This window comes from Anolis sagrei, chromosome X (assembly GCF_037176765.1).
Source record: "Anolis sagrei isolate rAnoSag1 chromosome X, rAnoSag1.mat, whole genome shotgun sequence".
Lineage (NCBI taxonomy): Eukaryota > Metazoa > Chordata > Lepidosauria > Squamata > Dactyloidae > Anolis > Anolis sagrei.
The window spans coordinates 69,548,410-69,566,591 of NC_090034.1; the positions used below are offsets into that span (position 1 = coordinate 69,548,410).

General features: G+C 44.7%; 1 protein-coding gene across 1 annotated transcript; it reads left to right on the forward strand.

Moving 5' to 3' along the window:
* The first annotated feature begins 5,404 nt into the window (after positions 1 to 5,404).
* GJA4 (gap junction protein alpha 4) lies at positions 5,405 to 17,359 on the forward strand. Its single transcript, XM_060784588.2, has 2 exons — positions 5,405 to 5,596; positions 14,075 to 17,359. The coding sequence occupies exon 2, from the start codon at positions 14,081 to 14,083 to the stop codon at positions 15,137 to 15,139; it is 1,059 nt and encodes a 352-aa protein (XP_060640571.1). The 5' UTR covers positions 5,405 to 5,596; positions 14,075 to 14,080; the 3' UTR covers positions 15,140 to 17,359.
* Positions 17,360 to 18,182: the final 823 nt, after the last annotated feature.

Sequence of the window (18,182 nt, forward strand, 5' to 3'; positions counted from 1 at the left end):
GAAGCCATTGAAATCCACAAGCATGTGGACAATTTCAACAGAAAGGAGGAGACCATGAAAATGAACAAAATCTGGCTACCAGTATTAAAAAACTCTAAAATTACAACAGCAAAACAGCAGAGAGGAAACAACCAGGCACAGCTTAACACCTCTCAACAAAAGATTTTCCCAGGCTCCGCCAGGCCTTCAGATGCTAATGAAGGTGGTCAGTTGAGACATTCACACCTAGCTCCAGCAAAGAAGAGCTCCTTGCCCCACCCCAGCCATTCCACAGATATATAAACCCATTGTCCTACTTCCAACAGACCTCACAACCTCTGAGGATACTTGCCATAGATGCAGGCGAAACATCAGGAGAAATGCCTCTAGAACATGGACCTATAGCCCGAAAAAACCCACAAGAACCTATTCCAAAATACATTTCATAAAGACTATTGTAGAGCCAGGCATCCCCCATCCTGTATCTGTGCATTTCATTTTTTCTGCCTAAGTGAAGTATCCTACGTTTCACCTGGTTGAAATTCATTGTGCTAGTTTTGGCCAATCATCTCTCTAATCTAAGAACACCTAAAGCTTTGGAGAGCTTCTGCTCAACCATTTCAAAGCTCCCTCCTTGGGTGGTGATGGAACAATCATCAGCATAGATGAAGCTCTCTGTCCCCTTTGGCAGTGGCTGATCATTTGTGTAAATTTCAAAGACGTAAACTAGGATATATGTGTCTAAGCAACATCAGACATGTTAAGATGACAGAAGGTATTAATGAGAAAGAAGGGACAAGCCTCTTTTAAGGCTGCAGCAGTTTGCTTTTGCCTGATTCTACAGGGAAGAGTAAGAGTTATTTATTTATTTAGAACTTTTATATACCGGTCTTCTCAACCTCCGCAGAGGGACTCAGTCTGGTTCACAACCAAGATTCATAAACAAAAGTTTAAAAACATCACATCTCATAATACACTAACACATTAAAATACAACCATATAATTACATAAGGCCAAGTCATCAGGATAAAGTCACAATTCATTGCCATCCATCCATGTGGTCAGGAGTTATTGACTCACTCATGAAATGCCAAATTCCAGAGCCAAGTTTTCACCAGTTTTCTAAAAGTCAGGAGAGAAGGGGCAGTTCTAATCTCCATGGGAGAGAGTTCCAGAGCCAAGGGGCCACCACCGACAAGGCCCTGTCTCTCGTCCCAGGATAAACATCCTCAGCTCTTCCAGCCGCTCCTCAGAGATCGTTTTAGTCGCCCTACTCTGGACAGCATCCTCTGGACACCATCCAGGATGGCGACGCGATAGCGAGGGTGGTGGGACCGAGAGCAGGGCCCCTCCAGAAGATCTTAAAAAACCTTGATGGTTCATAGGGGAGAATCCGTTCGGACAGGTAAACTGGGCCAGAGTTGTTTAGGCACTTTGAATTGTGCTCGGAAGGTAATTGGCAGCCAGTGGAGCTGGCGCAACAGAAGAGTACTATGCTCCCTGTACCCCGCTCCTGTTAGTAATCTGGCTGCCGCACGTTGGACTAATTGCAGCTTCCAGGCAGTCTTCAGAGGCAACCCCACGTAGAGAGCGTTGCAGTAGTCTATACGGGATGTAACCAGAGCGTGGACCACCGTGGCCAAGTCAGACTTCCCAACGTACGGGCGCAGCTGGCACACAAGTTTTAATTGTGCAAAAGCTCCCCTGACCACCGCCGAGACCTGGGGTTCCAGGCTCAGCGATGAGTCCAGGATCACTCCCAGACTGCGAACCTGCGCCTTCAGGGGGAGTGTAACCCCGTCAAGCACAGGCTGTAACCCTATGCCCTGTTCAGCCTTTCAACTGACCAGGAGTACCTCTGTCTTGTCTGGATTTAGTTTCAATCTGTTGTCCCTCATCCAGTCCGTTATAGCGGCCAAGCACCGGTTCAGGACTTGAACAGCCTCCTCAGTAGCAGGTGGGAAGGAGTAACAGAGTTGGACATCATCTGCGTACAGATGACACCGCACCCCGAAACTCCGGATGATCTCTCCCAACGGCTTCATGTATATGTTAAACAACATAGGGGACAGTACTGAGCCCTGCGGGACCCCACAATACAATGGCCACGGAGTCAAGCAGGAGTCCCCTAATGACACCTTCTGGGAGCGACCCTCGAGGAAGGACTGGAGCCACTGCAAAGCAGTACCCCCGAGGCCCATTCCCGCGAGGCGTCCCAGAAGGATACCGTGGTCGATGGTATCGAAGGCCATGAGAGGTGAAGCAGAGCCCTCTTAGTTTGCAGCAGCTGGAATCAGCTGAGGATGAAGGGGGAAAGAAAGAGTATATCTGTGGTTCTCAACCTGTGGGTCCCGGAAATCTTAACAGCTGGGTAAACTGGCTGAGTTTTCTGGGAGTTGTAGGCCAAAACACCTGGGGACCCACAGGTTGAGAAGCACTGGAGTAGAGCAAAAGTGGGATATTTTCAAAGATTCAAACACTGGTCTCTTGGAGTCCTAGGGTGCATTTTTAGTAAAAGTCAAGATTTCTCTTACATTAAGTCTAGCCGTGTCTGACTATGGGGGTTGGTGCTCATCTCAATTTCTAAGCTGATGAGCTGGCATTGTCTGTAGACACCTCCAAGGTCATGTGAGTAGTATGACTATATGGAGCGCCGTTACCTTCCCGCCGAAGTAGTATGTATTGATCTATTCACATTTGGATGTTTTTGAACTGCTAGGTTGGCAGAAGCTGGGGCCAACAGCAGGAGCTCACCATCAACCTTTTGGTCAACAAGTTCAGTAGCTGCGCCACCAGGAAGCCCGGTACATCTCTACACCGGGATTGTGGCGCAGCTGGCTGAGTGTCAGCTCAATTAAGATCACTCTGACCAAAAAAGTCATGAGTTCGAAGCCAGCCCGGGTTGGAGTGGGTTCCCAACCAATTGTGTAGCATGTTGTCGACCTTTGCAACCCGAAAGACAGTTGCATCTGTCAAATAGGAAAATAAGGTACCACCTTAAAGTGTGGGGAGGCTAAATTAACTAATTTATGAGGCCATAAAAAAGACTCCAGCAAAGCATTCCAGCAAAAAAGCATGCGGAGAATGTGGAAGTACTTCATCAGTGTCGCAGATGGACGATGAAAGCAACAGCTCCCCTGGTGGCCAGAAAAAGTTAAATAGCCTCTGTGTATGTCTGTATATGTTGTATGTTAAAATTGGCATTGAATGTTTGCCATATATGTGTACACTGTAATCTGCCCTGAGTCCCCTGCGGGGTGAGAAGGGCGGAATATAAATGCTGTAAATAATAAATACATACATACATACATTGTCGAATTAATACAGTTTGACACCACTTTAACTGCCATGTCTCAATGCTAACAAATTGTGGCAATTGCCATTTTACAAGGTCTTTAGCCTTCTCTGCCAAAGAGGGCTGCTCAGTGCCTCAACAAACTACAACTTTCAACTTCAAATCTCAGGAGAAATGTGGCTTATGAAATGCAAATCACGAGAAACCATGGTTATTTAACTTAGAGCATTTGCACAATAGAATTAATGCATTTTGGCAGCACTTTAGCTGCAGCGGCTTGATGCTAAATAAATCCTGGAGGTTGTCGTGCCAAAGGCCTTAGAAAGCCAAAACTCATAGAATTGAGCCATGGCATTTCAAGTGGTGTCAAAGTACATCAAACCAACAATGTAGATGTCTTCTCAGACTTAAACCACCGCATCACTGAGACACTCAGCTCTACCCCAATCCCTGCAACATCTCATCTGGGATTCCCACGCTTCGTTAGTTGCATTAAGGGTCGGCAAATTCCACTTGTCCAGGATTTCCCCCTTGTTGCTCTTGGCCAGAAAGAGCAGAGCAATGCACAAGGGTTGTTATTTCAGTCTCCCTTGTTTTCCGACGCTTCCTATTTCCCTGACTGGGCTGCAGAGTGAGCTCACAGAGGGCTTTGCCCCCAATCATCAAGAAAATTGCAAACTAATCCTATGAGGGTGCATCTACGCTGTAGAATTAATGCAGTTTGGCACCACTTTAATGGCTGTGGCTCAGTGCTATGGAATCTTGGGAATTGCAATTTGGAGAGGCATTGCCACTCTTTGGTAGAGAAGGCTAATGTCCTTGCAAAAACCACAACTCCATAATTTCATAGTACTGAGCCATGACAGTTAAAAGTAGTGCCAAAGTGCATTAATTCTACAGTGTAGCTGCACTCCAGCAGTTCTACTGAGTTTTTTTTTTCATCTGCCCTTGCGCTGGGCTGCTGAGCATGCATGCCCAGTGTGGAATACATCTCACCACACCAAAACAGTGGATGTGGCTCTTAATGAGACATGCCACATTATCACGGGGGGTCTGCACCCTACACCACTGGAGAAATTACACTGTCTAGCCGGTATCGCACCACCTGACATCCGCCGGGAAGTAGCAGCCAATAGTGAAAGGACCAAGGCAGTGATGTCTCCAGCTCATCCCCTGTTTGGGTATCAGCCAGCACATCTGAGTGTCAGCTGCATTAAGATCTCTCTGACCAAAAAGGTCATGAGTTCGAAGCCAGCCCGGGTTGAAGTGGGTTTCCAACCAATTGTGTGTAGCCTGTTGTCGACCTTTGCAACCCGAAAGAGAGTTGCATCTGTCAAGTAGGAAAATAAGGTACCACCTTAAAGTGTGGGGAGGCTAAATTAACTGATTTATGAGGCCATAAAGAAGTCTCCAGCAAACCATTCCAGCGGGGAAGCATGCGGGGAATGCGGAAGTGCTTCATCAGCGTCGCAGATGGACGATGAAAGCGACAGCTCCCCTGGCGGCCAGAAAATGTTAAATAGCCTCTGTGTATGTCCGTATATGTTTGTATGTCAAAAATTGGCATTGAATGTTTGCCATGTATGTGTACACTGTAATCCGCCCTGAGTCCCCTGCGCGGTGAGAAGGGCGGAATATAAAAGCTGTAAATAAATAAATAATAATAATAAATAAATCAAAGAGTATTCTGAACCCCACCAATGGTAGAATTGGGCCAAACTTCCCACACAGAACCCCTATGATCAACAGAAAATACTGTGTTTTCTGATCATCTTTGTCAACCCCTCTGACACCCCCTTCATGACCCCCCCAGGGGTCCCGGCCCCCAGGTTGAGAAACTCTGCAATAGAGTTACTGGCTTAGGTGGCTCATTTCTTTCCCCTTTCCTCTAAACTTTCAGCCTCTGGTTCATGCGCCAGCCAGGAAGCGGGTGAAGTCACCCCAATTTCCCTTTGCTTTTTCCACCTGCCTGACCAGCTGCCCTTGGAGAGATTCGTATTTTTTTTTTCCAAACAGGCAAGTCATTGCATTCAAGCCTATTACAAGAAGGGCTTCTCCGCCCCCAGTTTCCTGAAACTCCTCCCTTTTGAAACTTTTCCCAGAGTTATTATATTCAACTTTTCCCCTGGATGCGCTTCATAGCAGAGTCGGCCTGAATCCCAGCAAGAGTTTGCCATGCGCCAACACTGCGTCTGAACTCTTTGGCCACTTTTGGAAAAACTATTTTGGAGCTTCCCGGCTGAAATCAATCCATTAATTTTCCCCTCCAAAAAAAAAAAACCCCATTGGATTTCTGATTGAAGACCTTCATTGCACTTGCTGGTAAGTAACAAGATCTCCAAATGGTTTTGATGGAGCCAACTTCAGAAATATGGGGTCATTGCTTTGAAATTAATGAGAAATTAATGAGCTATCTAATTTAATTCCTTTGCCCCTGGCTTCCAACCTGCATGGACCCCTAAACATATTTAATATTATTGTTAATATTATACAGTTCCTCATGTTGTGGTGACCCGCAACCATAACATTATTTTCGTTGCTACTTCATAACCGCAATTTTGCTACTGTTATGAATCTTAATGTAAATATCTGATATGCAGGATCAAATTTGGCACAAATACCCAATAGCCGAAATTTGAATACTGGTGGAGTTGGGAAATTGATTTTGTCATTTGGGAGTTGTAGTTTCTGGGATTTATAGTTCACTTACAATCAAAGAGTATTCTGGACTTCACCAATGATGGAATTGAACCAAACTTGGAATGTGTCCAGAGGAGGGCGACTAAAATGATCAAGGGTCTGGAGAACAAGCCCTATGAGGAGCGGCTTAGGGAACTGGGCATGTTTAGCCTGAAGAAGAGAAGGCTGAGAGGAGATATGATAGCCATGTATAAATATGTGAGAGGAAACCACAGGGAGGAGGGAGCAAGCTTGTTTTCTGCTTCCTTGGAGACTAGGACGCGGAACAATGGCTTCAAACTACAAGAGAGGAGATTCCATCTGAACATTAGGAAGAACTTCGTGACTGTGAGCCGTTCAGCAGTGGAACTCTCTGCCCCGGAGTGTGGTGGAGGCTCCTTCTTTGGAAGCTTTTAAACAGAGGCTGGATGGCCATTTGTCAGGGGTGATTTGAATGCAATATTCCTGCTTCTTGGCAGGGGGTTGGACTGGATGGCCCATGAGGTCTCTTCCAACTCTTTGATTCTATGATTCTATGAAACTTGGCACACAGAGCTGCTACGACCAACAGAAAACCCTGGAAGGATTTGGTGGGCATCAAACTTGAGTTTTGGAGTTGTAGTTCACCCCTGGATGTGCTTCATAGCAGAGTCCAGAGAGCACTGTGGGCTCAAACAATGATAGATCTGGACCAAACTTGGAGTGAATACTCAATATGCCCAAATGTGGTGGAGTTTAGGGAAAATAGACCTTGACCTTTCAGAGTTGTAGTTGCTAGGATTTATAGTTCACCTACAATCAAAGAGCCCCTTAAGCCCGGGGGGGGGGGGTCGTGAGGGGGTGTCAGAGGGGTCTCCAAAGACTATCAGAAATCCCAGCAACTGCAACTCTCCAATGTCAAGGTCTTTTTTCCCCTTAGACCACCAGTGTTCCCATTTGGGCATATTGAGTATTCGTGCCAAGTTTGAAGTCATTGGCAGCCCTTCTTTTCTATGAATGAATACTCAGTATGCCCAAATGTGAACACTGGTGGAGTTTAGGGAAAATAGACCTTGACCTTTCAGAGTTGTAGTTGCTGGGATTTATAGTTCACCTACAATCAAAGAGCCCCTTAAGCCCTGGGGGGGTCGTGAGGGAGTGTCAGAGGGGTCTCCAAAGACTATCAGAAATCCCAGCAACTACAACTCTCAAATGTCAAAGTCTATTTTCCCCTTAGTCCACCAGTGTTCCCATTTGGGCATATTGAGTATTCATGTCAAGTTTGGTCCAGATGCATCATTGTTTGAGTTCACAGTGCTCTCTGGATGTAGGTGAACTACAACTCCAAAACTCAAGGTCAATGCCCACCAGACCCTTCCAGTATTTTCTGTTGGTCATGGGGTTTCTGCGTGGGAAGTTTGGCCGAATTCTATCATTGGTGGGGTTCAGAATGTTCTTTGATTGTAGGTGAACCATAAATCCCAGCAACTGCAACTCCCAAATATCAAGCTCTAATTCCCCCAAACTCCACTAGTGTTCACATTCATGCCAAGTTTGGTCCAGATGCATTATTGTTTGAGTTCATAGTGCTCTTTGGATGTGGGTGAGCTACAACTCCAAAACTCAAGTTCAATGCCCACCAAACCCTTCCAGTATTTTCTGTTAGTCATGGGGTTTCTGCGTGGGAAGTTTGGCCAACTTCTATCATTGGTGGGGTTCAGAATGTTTTTTGATTGTAGGTGAACTATAAATCCCAGCAACTGCAACTCCCAAATATCAAGCTCTATTTTCCCCAAACTCCACTAGTGTTCACATTCGTGCCAAGTTTGATCCAGATGTATCATTGTTTGAGTTCACAGTGCTCTTTGGGTGTGGGTGAACTACAACTCCAAACCTCAAGGTCAATGCCCACCAAGCCCTTCTAGTATTTTCTGTTGGTCATGGGGTTTCTGTGTGGGACGTTTGGCCCAATTCTATCATTGATGGGGTTCAGAATGCTCTTTGATTGTAGGTGAACTATAAATCCCAGCAACTACAATTACCAAATATCAAGCTCTATTTTCCCCAAACTCCACTAGCGTTCACATTCGTGCCAAGTTTGGTCCAGATGCATCATTGTTTGAGTTCACAGTGCTCTCTGGATGTAGATGAACTACAACTCCAAAACTCAAGGTCAGTGCCCACCAAACCCTTCCAGTATTTTCTGTTGGTCATGGGAGTTCTGTGTGGGAAGTTTGGCCAAATTCTATCATTGGTGGGGTTCAGAATGCTCTTTGATTGTAGGTGAACTATAAATCCCAGCAACTGCAACTCCCAAATATCAAGCTCTATTTTCCCCAAACTCCACTAGTGTTGACATTGGTGCCAAGTTTAGTCCAGATGCATCATTGTTTGAGTCTACAGTGCTCTCTGAATGTAGGTGAACTACAACTCCCAAACTCAAGATCAATGCCCACCAAACCCTTCCAGTATTTTCTGTTGGTCATGGGGTTTCTGTGTGGGAAGTTTGGCCAACTTCTATCATTGGTGGGGTTCAGAATGCTCTTTGATTGCAGGTGAACTATAAATCCCAGCAACTACAATTCCCAAATATCAAGCTCTATTTTCCCCAAACTCCACTAGCGTTCACATTCGTGCCAAGTTTGGTCCAGATGCATCATTGTTTGAGTTCACAGTGCTCTTTGGGTGTGGGTGAACTACAACTCCAAAACTCAAGGTCAATGCCCACCAAACCCTTCCAGTATTTCTGTTGGTCATGGGAGTTCTGTGTGGGAGGTTTGGCCAAATTCTATCATTGGTGGGGTTCAGAATGCTCTTTGATTGTAGATGAACTATAAATCCCAGCAAATGAAACTCCCAAATATCAAGCTCTATTTTCCCCAAACTCCACTATTGTTCATATCCGTGCCAAGTTTGATCCAGATGTATCATTGTTTGAGTTCATAGTGCTCTTTGGATGTGGGTGAGCTACAACTCCAAAACTCAAGGTCAATGCCCACCAAACCCTTCCAGTTTTTTCTTTTAGTCATGGGGTTTCTGCGTGGGAAGTTTGGCCAACTTCTATCATTGGTCGGGTTCAGAATGTTTTTTGATTGTAGGTGAACTATAAATCCCAGCAACTGCAACTCCCAAATATCAAGCTCTATTTTCCCCAAACTCCACTAGTGTTCACATTCGTGCCAAGTTTGGTCCAGATGCATCGTTGTTTGCGTTCACAGTGTTCTCTGGATGTGGGTGAACTACAACTCCCAAACTCAAGGTCAATGCCCACCAAATCTGAGCAGAAGGGAGGACCAAAAATGATTATGATCCCAAGCATTTCAAATAGGGATGTTCAACCTGTAGTTTGTTGGTGATCCCTAGTAGGTTGGTTTGGTGCAGCTACAACACCTGTACTAGGAGAGGATCAGCTGGATTCATTGAAGTCATTGGCAGCCCTACTTTTCTATCAAGCAGCACCTGTTCTGAGCATTGGTTCAGTTTAACTCTTTAGTTGTCCCATTTGAAGCCCAGGCCAGCCCTAGTTGGACATGTGCTTCCTGCTGCTTCCTGCTGCTTCCAAAGCGGGGAAGAGAGGCGATAGCAACACACAGGAAACTGTGAGGTTGGCGGAGTTCCTAAAAGGTGAGCAAGCACAATTGTTGGTTTGTTGTGGGTTTTCCGGGCTGTATGGCCATGTTCCGGAAAACTCGCAACAAACCAGTGATTCCGGACATGAAAGCCTTCGACAATACATAGCACGATTGTCATTTATGGCTTTACTGAGCTGAGTGCTTTATTCCCCAAAACAAAAGCATTACATATTTTTAATTAATTAATTAATTAATTATTTCATTATTTATTATTTAATCTATATAAATAAAAAGGTAATGTTCGTTTGTGGGATTAACAGAACTCAAAAACCACTGGACGAATTGACACCAAATTTGGGCACAAGACACCTAACAACCCAATGTATGTCCTTCACTCTAAAAAAAAAATGATTTTGTCATTTGGGAGTTGTAGTTGCTGGGGTTTATCGTTCACCTACAATCAAAGAGCATTCTGAACCCCACTAATGATAGAATTTGGCCAAACTTCCCACTCAGAAACCCCATGACCAACAGGAAATACTGGAAGGGTTTGGTGGGCATTGATCTTGAGTTTTGGAGTTGTAGTTCACCTACATTCAGAGAGCACTGTGGACTCAAACAATCATGGATCTGGACCAAATTTGGCATGAATATTCCATATGACCAAATATGAACACAGATGGAATTTGGGGAAAATAGACCTTGGCATTTGGGAGTTGTAGTTACTGGGATTTATTGTTCACCTACAATCAAAGAGCATTCTGAACCCCACCAATGATAGAATTTGGCCAAACTTCCCACTCAGAAACCCCATGACCAACAGAAAATACTGGAAGGGTTTGGTGGGCATTGACCTTGAGTTTTGGAGTTGTAGTTCACCTACATTCAGAGAGCACTGTGGACTCAAACAATGATGGATCTGGACCAAATTTGGCATGAATATTCCATATGACCAAATATGAACACAGATGGAATTTGGGGGAAATAGACCTTGGCATTTGGGAGTTGTAGTTACTGGGATTTATGGTTCACCTACAATCAAAGACTATTCAGAATGAACCCCACAGATGACAGAATTCGGGTGAACTTCCCACACAGAACCCCCATGACCAACAGAAAATACTTAAGGCCATCCAGTCCAACTCCCTTCACCAGGGCAAGAAAACGTAATCAAAACCCTCTTGACTATTCAGAATGAACCCCACCAATGATAGAATTTGGCCAAACTTCCCACTCAGAAACCCCATGACCAACAGAAAATACTGGAAGGGTTTGGTGGGCATTGACCTTGAGTTTTGGAGTTGTAGTTCACCTACTTTCAGAGAGCACTGTGGACTCAAACAATGATGGATCTGGACCAAACTTGACAGGAATACTCAATATGCCCAAATGGGAACCCCACCAACGATGGAATTGAACCAAACTTGGCACACAGTTCTCCCATGACCAACAAAACATACTGGAATGGTTTGGTGGGCAGTGTCCTTTGGATTTGGAGTTGTAGTTCACCTACATCCAGAGATCACTGTGGATCTGGACCTTACGCTGCACGAATACTCAATATGCCCAAATGTGAACACTGGTGGAGTTTGGAGGAAATAGAATGTTGACATTTGGGAGTTGTAGTTACTGGGATTTATAGTTTACCTATAAAGTTTATCTCAGAGCATTCTGAATCCCACCAACGATAGAATTGAGCCAAACTTCCCAAGCAGAAACCCCATGATCAACAAAAAACACTGGAAGGGTTTGGTGGGCATTGACCTTGAGTTTTGGAGCCAAATCTCCCATACAGAACCCCCATGTGGGCCACAGCAACGCGTGGCAGGGGACGGCTAGTGATTTAATGATTAAATATTTAATTTATAGGGACTGTTCTCTATAGCAATGAGACAATGTGGTATAGTGGTTCAAGCATTGAGAGATCAGTGTTTGAATCCTCACTCAGCTTACTGTATGACCTTGGACTTTGAGTCACACTCTCTCAGCCTCAGAGGGAGGTCATGGGTGCTTCTACACCAGGGTTCCTCAAACTTTTTAAACAGAGGGCCAGGTCACAGTCCCTCAAACTGTTGGAGGGCCGGATTATAATTTGAAAAAAACATGAATGAATTTCTATGCACACTTGCCATATCTTATTTGTAGTGCAAAAAACACTTAAAACAATACAATAATTAAAATGAAGAACATTTTTAACAAATATAAACGTATTAGTATTTTAGGGGAAAATATTGCTTTTGGCTGATGAGATAGGATTGTTGTTGTTGTGTGCTTTCAAGTCGTTTCCGACTTTGGTTGACCCTGAGCGAGGGCCGGATAAATGACCTTGGAGGGCCCCCAGGCCTTAGTTTGAGACCCCTGTTCTACACTGTAGAATAAATGCAAATTGATCTCACTTGAACTGCCATGGCTCATTGCTATGGAATCCAAGGAGTTGTAGTTTGGCGAGGCACCAACACACTTTGGCAGAGAAAGCTGAAAACCATATAGAATCATTGAGTTGGAAGAGACCTCATGGGCCATCCAGTCCAACCCCTTGCCAAGAAGAGGAAAACTGCATTCAGAGTACCCCTGACAGATGGCCATCTAGCCTCTGTTTAAAAGCTTCCAAAGAAAGAGCCTCTACCACACTCTGGGGCAGAGAGTTCCACTGCTGAACAGCTCTCACAGTCAGGAAGTTCTTCCTAATGTTCAGATGGAATCTCCTTTCTTGTAGTTTAAAGCCATTATTCCGCATCCTAGTCTCCAGGGAAGCAGAAAACAAGCTTGCTCCCTCCTCCCTGTGGCTTCCTCTCACATATTTATACATGGCTATCATGTATGAAAATACACTTTCCAGGATCCCATAACATTGAGCCATGGCAGTTAAAGTGATGTCAACCTGCATTATTCCTATTCTTACTATTATTAGCCTGCTTTTTTTCCTCCAAAAGGAGACTCAAAGTGGACAACACACAAAAAAACCCATATCAGTGAAAGCCTAAAACATATATATGAACATTGCCTGGCTCGAGAGCAGTCCGTGTGAAAAAGATCTTGGAGTCCTCATGGACAACAAGTTAAACATGAGCCAACAATGTGATGTGGCAGCAAAAAAAGCCAATGGGATTTTGGCCTGCATCAATAGGAGCATAGTGTCTAGATCTAGGGAAGTAATGCTACCCCTCTATTCGGCCTTGGTTAGACCACACCTGGAATATTGTGTCCGATTCTGGGCACCACAATTCAAGAGAGATATTGACAAGCTGGAATGTGTCCAGAGGAAGGCAACTAAAATGATCAAAGGTCTGGAGAACAAGCCCTATGAGGAGCGGCTTAAGGAGCTGGGCATGTTTAGCCTGAAGAAGAGAAGTATGAGAAGAGATATGATAGCCATGTATAAATATGTGAGAGGAAGCCACAGGGAGGAGGGAGCAAGCTTGTTTTCTGCTTCCCTGAAGACTAAGATGCGGAACAATGGCTTCAAACTACAAGAAAGGAGATTCCATCTGAACATGAGGAAGAACTTCCTGACTGTGAGAGCTGTTCAGCAGTGGAACTCTCTGCCCCGGAGTGTGGTGGAGGCTTCTTCTTTGGAAGCTTTTAAACAGAGGCTGGATGGCCATCTGTCAGGGGTGATTTGAATGCAATATTCCTGTTTCTTGGCAGGGGGTTGGACTGGATGGCCCATGAGGTCTCTTCCAATATTTTGCTTATCCAATATTCTGCCAGCCCATTTATGTTGGATAAGCGGAACTCTATTTATTTATTTATTTATTTCGGTCACTTCTACCCCGCCCTTCTCAACCCCCGAGGGGGGACTCAGGGCGGCTTACACCAGCACAATTTGATGCCAACAGTTCAACAAATATATTACATAACTGCAATAACCACAGTAGTTAAAAGAATCAATTAAAACAATAACAATTAAACAATTAAAAGCCAATCTAGTGACCAATGTTCACCGAGTTCTAATATCCGTAAGTCCATTCAGCATTACCATAGTCCTTTCCAATTTCTGGTCGTCATTATCTTGTCAGTCTGCCAGATTACCCAAAGGCCTGGTCCCATATCCATGTTTTCAGCTTCCTTCTGAAGGAGAGGAGGGATGTTGATGACCTAATTTCCCTGGGGAGTGAATTCCACATGCGAGGGGCCACCACCGAAAAGGCCCTGTCCCTCGTCCCCACCAGGCTCACTTGTGATAGAGGCGGGGCCGAGAGCAGGGCCTCCCCCGAAGATCTTAAACTCCGAGGTGGGACATAGAAGGAGATACGTTCGGACAGGTACACTGGGCCGGAGCTGTAATTCTTTGCAGCCATTTTAAGAAAAACCTCAGTGTTGCAAAACCATAATTTCCTGAGCTTTGGGTAGCTAAGAAGACTGTTAATTCCCTTTGGAGAATTGGATAAAACAAAAGAAGTGACCTTCTAAATGTTGTTGGAGTACAACTCCCATCAGCCTAAGCCAGCATAGGCAGTGAGAAAGGATGATGGGAGCTGCAGATCTGATATTCCCCTTGTAAGGGAAGCTCAGCTGAAGCACCATTATGTAGTTCCAGAGTTAACTTATCCTTTTCTACTCTTCCTAGTGCAAGATGGGTGACTGGGGTTTCCTGGAGAAGTTACTGGATCAGGTCCAGGAGCATTCGACGGTCATTGGCAAGATCTGGTTGACGGTCCTCTTCATTTTCCGTATCTTGATCCTGGGCCTTGCTGGAGAGTCCGTCTGGGGGGACGAACAGTCAGACTTTGTCTGCAACACCAAGCAACCTGGTTGTACCAATGTGTGCTATGACAAGGCCTTTCCCATTTCCCATGTTCGTTACTGGGTGCTTCAATTCCTATTTGTCAGCACACCCACCTTGGTCTATCTGGGCCACGTCATCTATCTCCACCGGCAAGAGGAGAAGCTGAAGGAGCGGGAGAATGAACTCCGGGCACTCCAGTCCAAGGATTACAACGTGGCGGCCACCTTGATGGCAGTAGAAAAGAAGATGGCCAAGATCTGTGTGGCAGAAGATGGGCGGATCAAAATACGTGGCCCACTGATGTGGACCTACATCATCAGCGTGGTATTCAAGTCCGCCTTTGAGGCTGGCTTCATCCTCGGACAGTGGTACCTGTACGGTTTCGTCATGAGGCCTCTCTATGTCTGTGAAGGCTCCCCTTGTCCACACAAGGTGGACTGCTTTATGTCCCGCCCCACTGAGAAGACCATCTTCATCCTCTTCATGCTGGTGGTGGCCTTGATCTCCCTCGCCCTCAATCTTCTGGAGCTCTTCCATCTCTGTTGCAAGAGTCTCCTCAACAGTGTCAAAGAAAGTGACTGCTGCTCTCCTTCGTCTGCTCCCCCTCTGCCTTGCGACAGCAACAATTTCCCCACCAAACTTTGTGAAATGCCTGTCGGGGCTTATCCAGACAAGTCCTACTTCTACCTCCCAATGACCGAGAGGCATTCCCAGCACTATCAGGCTTACAACAAGCTTTCCAATGAGCAGAACTGGGCCAACTTCAACACCGAAGAAACCTTGGCTTTACGAGACCAGAATAAGCCCCCAGATGTCTTTGCTGCCGAAGCTCCGAAATCCTCACTCTCTCAGGAAAAGCAGTCCAGCCGGCCTAGCAGCAGTGCTTCCAAGAAACAATATGTCTAATGAAAAGTAATGAAAATCTAAGGCTTCTTTGGTGATAATGGAAGGTTACGAAGCCAAGTGTCTTTGGATAGGCTTCTTTAGTGTTGGGTTGCCTCAATCTGGTTCATTCTTGCTTAAGAGGCCATGTCTTTCTGTTGTTTGGTGCTACGTTGTCTCAACCACGTTATCCTGCTGTGCGGGTGGGAGCCATGACTTCCTCGTGGACACTGACTGAATTTGTTACAGAAAAATAGACATGGAGCCAGCCTTTTCCAAGCCAATGACATGGCTAGTTAGTGGCCATTCAGTGATCACCGAGGTGGAATGCTATATGTTGAGACCTGTTTTTCGGTGTCGTTTTTCTGGGTAAGAGACAGGTGGCAGAAAATGGCTGGTCAAAGGGGACATTAAGAGACCTCTTGACACTTCAGATGGTGCAGAAGATGGTTTCAGCTCTCACATGGCAACCTGCAAGCTTGTTGGAAAGCATAGAAGGAAAATACACTCAACACAGGAGACATCTGATGTAACTTCTATTTATGGATGGCCGTGTGAATTATTTGGAGGTATACCTCTCTCCCTGACCTCCAGGAAGTCCAAGCAGCTTAGAAATATAAAACCATATGCAATATATTGGACTGGGAGGAAGAGTAATCTAAAAAAAGATTTCCTGTTCCAGATAAACACTTGAGGAAATACTGGCTGCAGCTGAAGTTAACTTATCAAGAGCTCATCCTCACTTAAGTATAAAACAAAGTCTCCTAGATATGGTGTAACTCCTTGGAGTCGTCTCTTAAATAACTCGCTGGAGGTTCATCCTGATAACTGGGTGTGCTATAATGGGGTAGTGAACACTTTTTTATTTGTCTTCACTGTATGGTATATCTGGATTAGGTTATTTTTCTTCTGACACATTCACTGTTGGTACACAATCCAACGCTTGATCTGAAAAATACTTTCTCTTCAATATTGTAACATTTTATTTAAAGATAACACAGTGAAAATCCTTAACTTTTCCTCCTCGGCTTGTGTGCCTTTGCTCCTCTTTTCTCACCCACAGAAATCAGATTGTTGGTCTGAGACCCATAAACATGTGTATCAGATCTGTGCAACTCTGGCATTCTAGATATTTGCAAATTCTATAATCCTCATCATTGGCTGTGCTAGATAGGACGGTTGGGACTTGTAGTCCATAACTATCTAGGGTTTCTCAGCCTTTGATCCTCCAACAGTTTTGTTTATCTGGAAGCCTTTCCCAGCATGGCCAACGATGAAGTCCAAAAAATCTGGAAGACCCAAGTTGGGAGCTAAGTAAGGAAGCTAAGTAGGGTCAGCCATCCCTACTATAGATATAAGTCCGCTTTTTGCTCTGACATTCTAGATATTTGTAACTTCCATAATCCTCATCATTGGCTGTGCTAGATAGGACAGTTGGGACTTGCAGTCCATAACTATCTAGAGTAGGGTTTCGCAGCCTTTGATCCTCCAACAGTTTTGTTTATCTGGAAGCCTTTCCCAGCATGGCCAACGATGAAGTCCAAAAAATCTGGAAGACCCAAGTTGGGAGCTAAGTAGGGAAGCTAGGTAGGGTCAGTCACAAGTTGTCTATCCCTACTATAGACATAAATCCTCCTTTTGCTCTGACATTCTAGATATTTGCAACTTCCATAATCCTCATCATTGGCTTTGCTAGATAAGACGGTTTTGGGACTTGTGGTCCATAACTATCTAGAGTAGGGTTTCTCAGCCTTTGATCCTCCAACAGTTTTGTTTATCTGGAAGCCTTTCCCAGCATGGCCAATGATGAAGTCCAAAACATCTGGAAGACCCAACTTGGGAGCTCTTGATCTGAAAAGCCATAAGTTGTCCATCACTGCTATAGAGACAAATCCTCTTTTTGTTTGAAAATCCATAGGAAAGTCATCCTCCTTTTCCCCTCAAACGTTTGTCACCTAAAGTAGATCACAAGACTGTTGAGGAACATGTGGATCCTATCTCCATTTCAATGTATAGTCCTCGCCTGAAACAGATAGGACAACCACTGGCCCACTTACATGCTCTGTTGCCCAGACCATATAAGACACAATGTAACATTAGATATAAATGTTTTGTATATGAACCATTATGTATGGTTATATTGGCCAATCTCTGTCCTGGCTACCTTGTGGTCTGTTGTCTTCTTTATGTTAATTTATTGTGATAAATTTGCATAGTCTGCAAACAAAAGCTGTTTCTTCCGGTTTCTTTCTCTGTGTTAAATTAGTAATACCTCCTCAAAAGGATGATATAAGAACCAGTCCACCAAATAGCATGTTGGGTGCCCTTTTTGGAGATAAAGCCACGTGGGTGGTTTTGTCTTAAAAGGTTCATATCTTCATCAACCTTCCCATGTTGTGGGAGAAAAGCTTTTGACTGATATAAAACCGAGCTCCTTCGCTCTTCTATGCGTGTCCATTAACAAGAGGAATAGTCTGAAAAGAAGAAAGCTGCATTTTGATCCCATGTGATCTTGGAAGCTAAGTAGGGTCAGCCTCAGTTAGCACTTGCATGGGAGACCGTCAATGAATATCAGATGCTGCAGGATATATTTCAGAGGAAGGAAGTGGCAAAATCACTCTTGGTGGGAGTTATAAGTAAAAGCCTAAGGCGTTTCTCAACCTGGGGATTGGGATCACGAAGGGGTGTCAGGGGCGTTGCCAAAGACCATCAGAAAACACAGTATTTTCTGTTGGTCATGGTATTTCTGTGTGGGAAGTTTGGCCCAATTCTCTCGTTGGTGGGGTTCAGAATGCTCTTTGATTGTAAGTGAACTATAAATCCCAGAAAATAGACTTAACTCCCAAATGTCAAGTCTATTTTCCCCAAACTCCACCACTGTCCACATTTGGCATATTAAGTATCCGTGCCAAGTTTGGTTCAGATCCATCATTTTTTGAGTTCAGTGTCCTTTGGATGTACATGAACTACAACTCCCAAACTCAAGGTCAATGTCCATCAAACCCTTCCAGTATTTTCTGTTGGACATGGGAGATCAGTGTGCCAAGTTTGGTTCAATTCCATTGTT

Coding starts and splice junctions, on each gene's coding strand:
- GJA4 (XM_060784588.2), top strand. CDS start 14,081: ATGGGTGACTGGGGTTTCCTGGAGAAGTTACTGGATCAGGTCCAGGAG.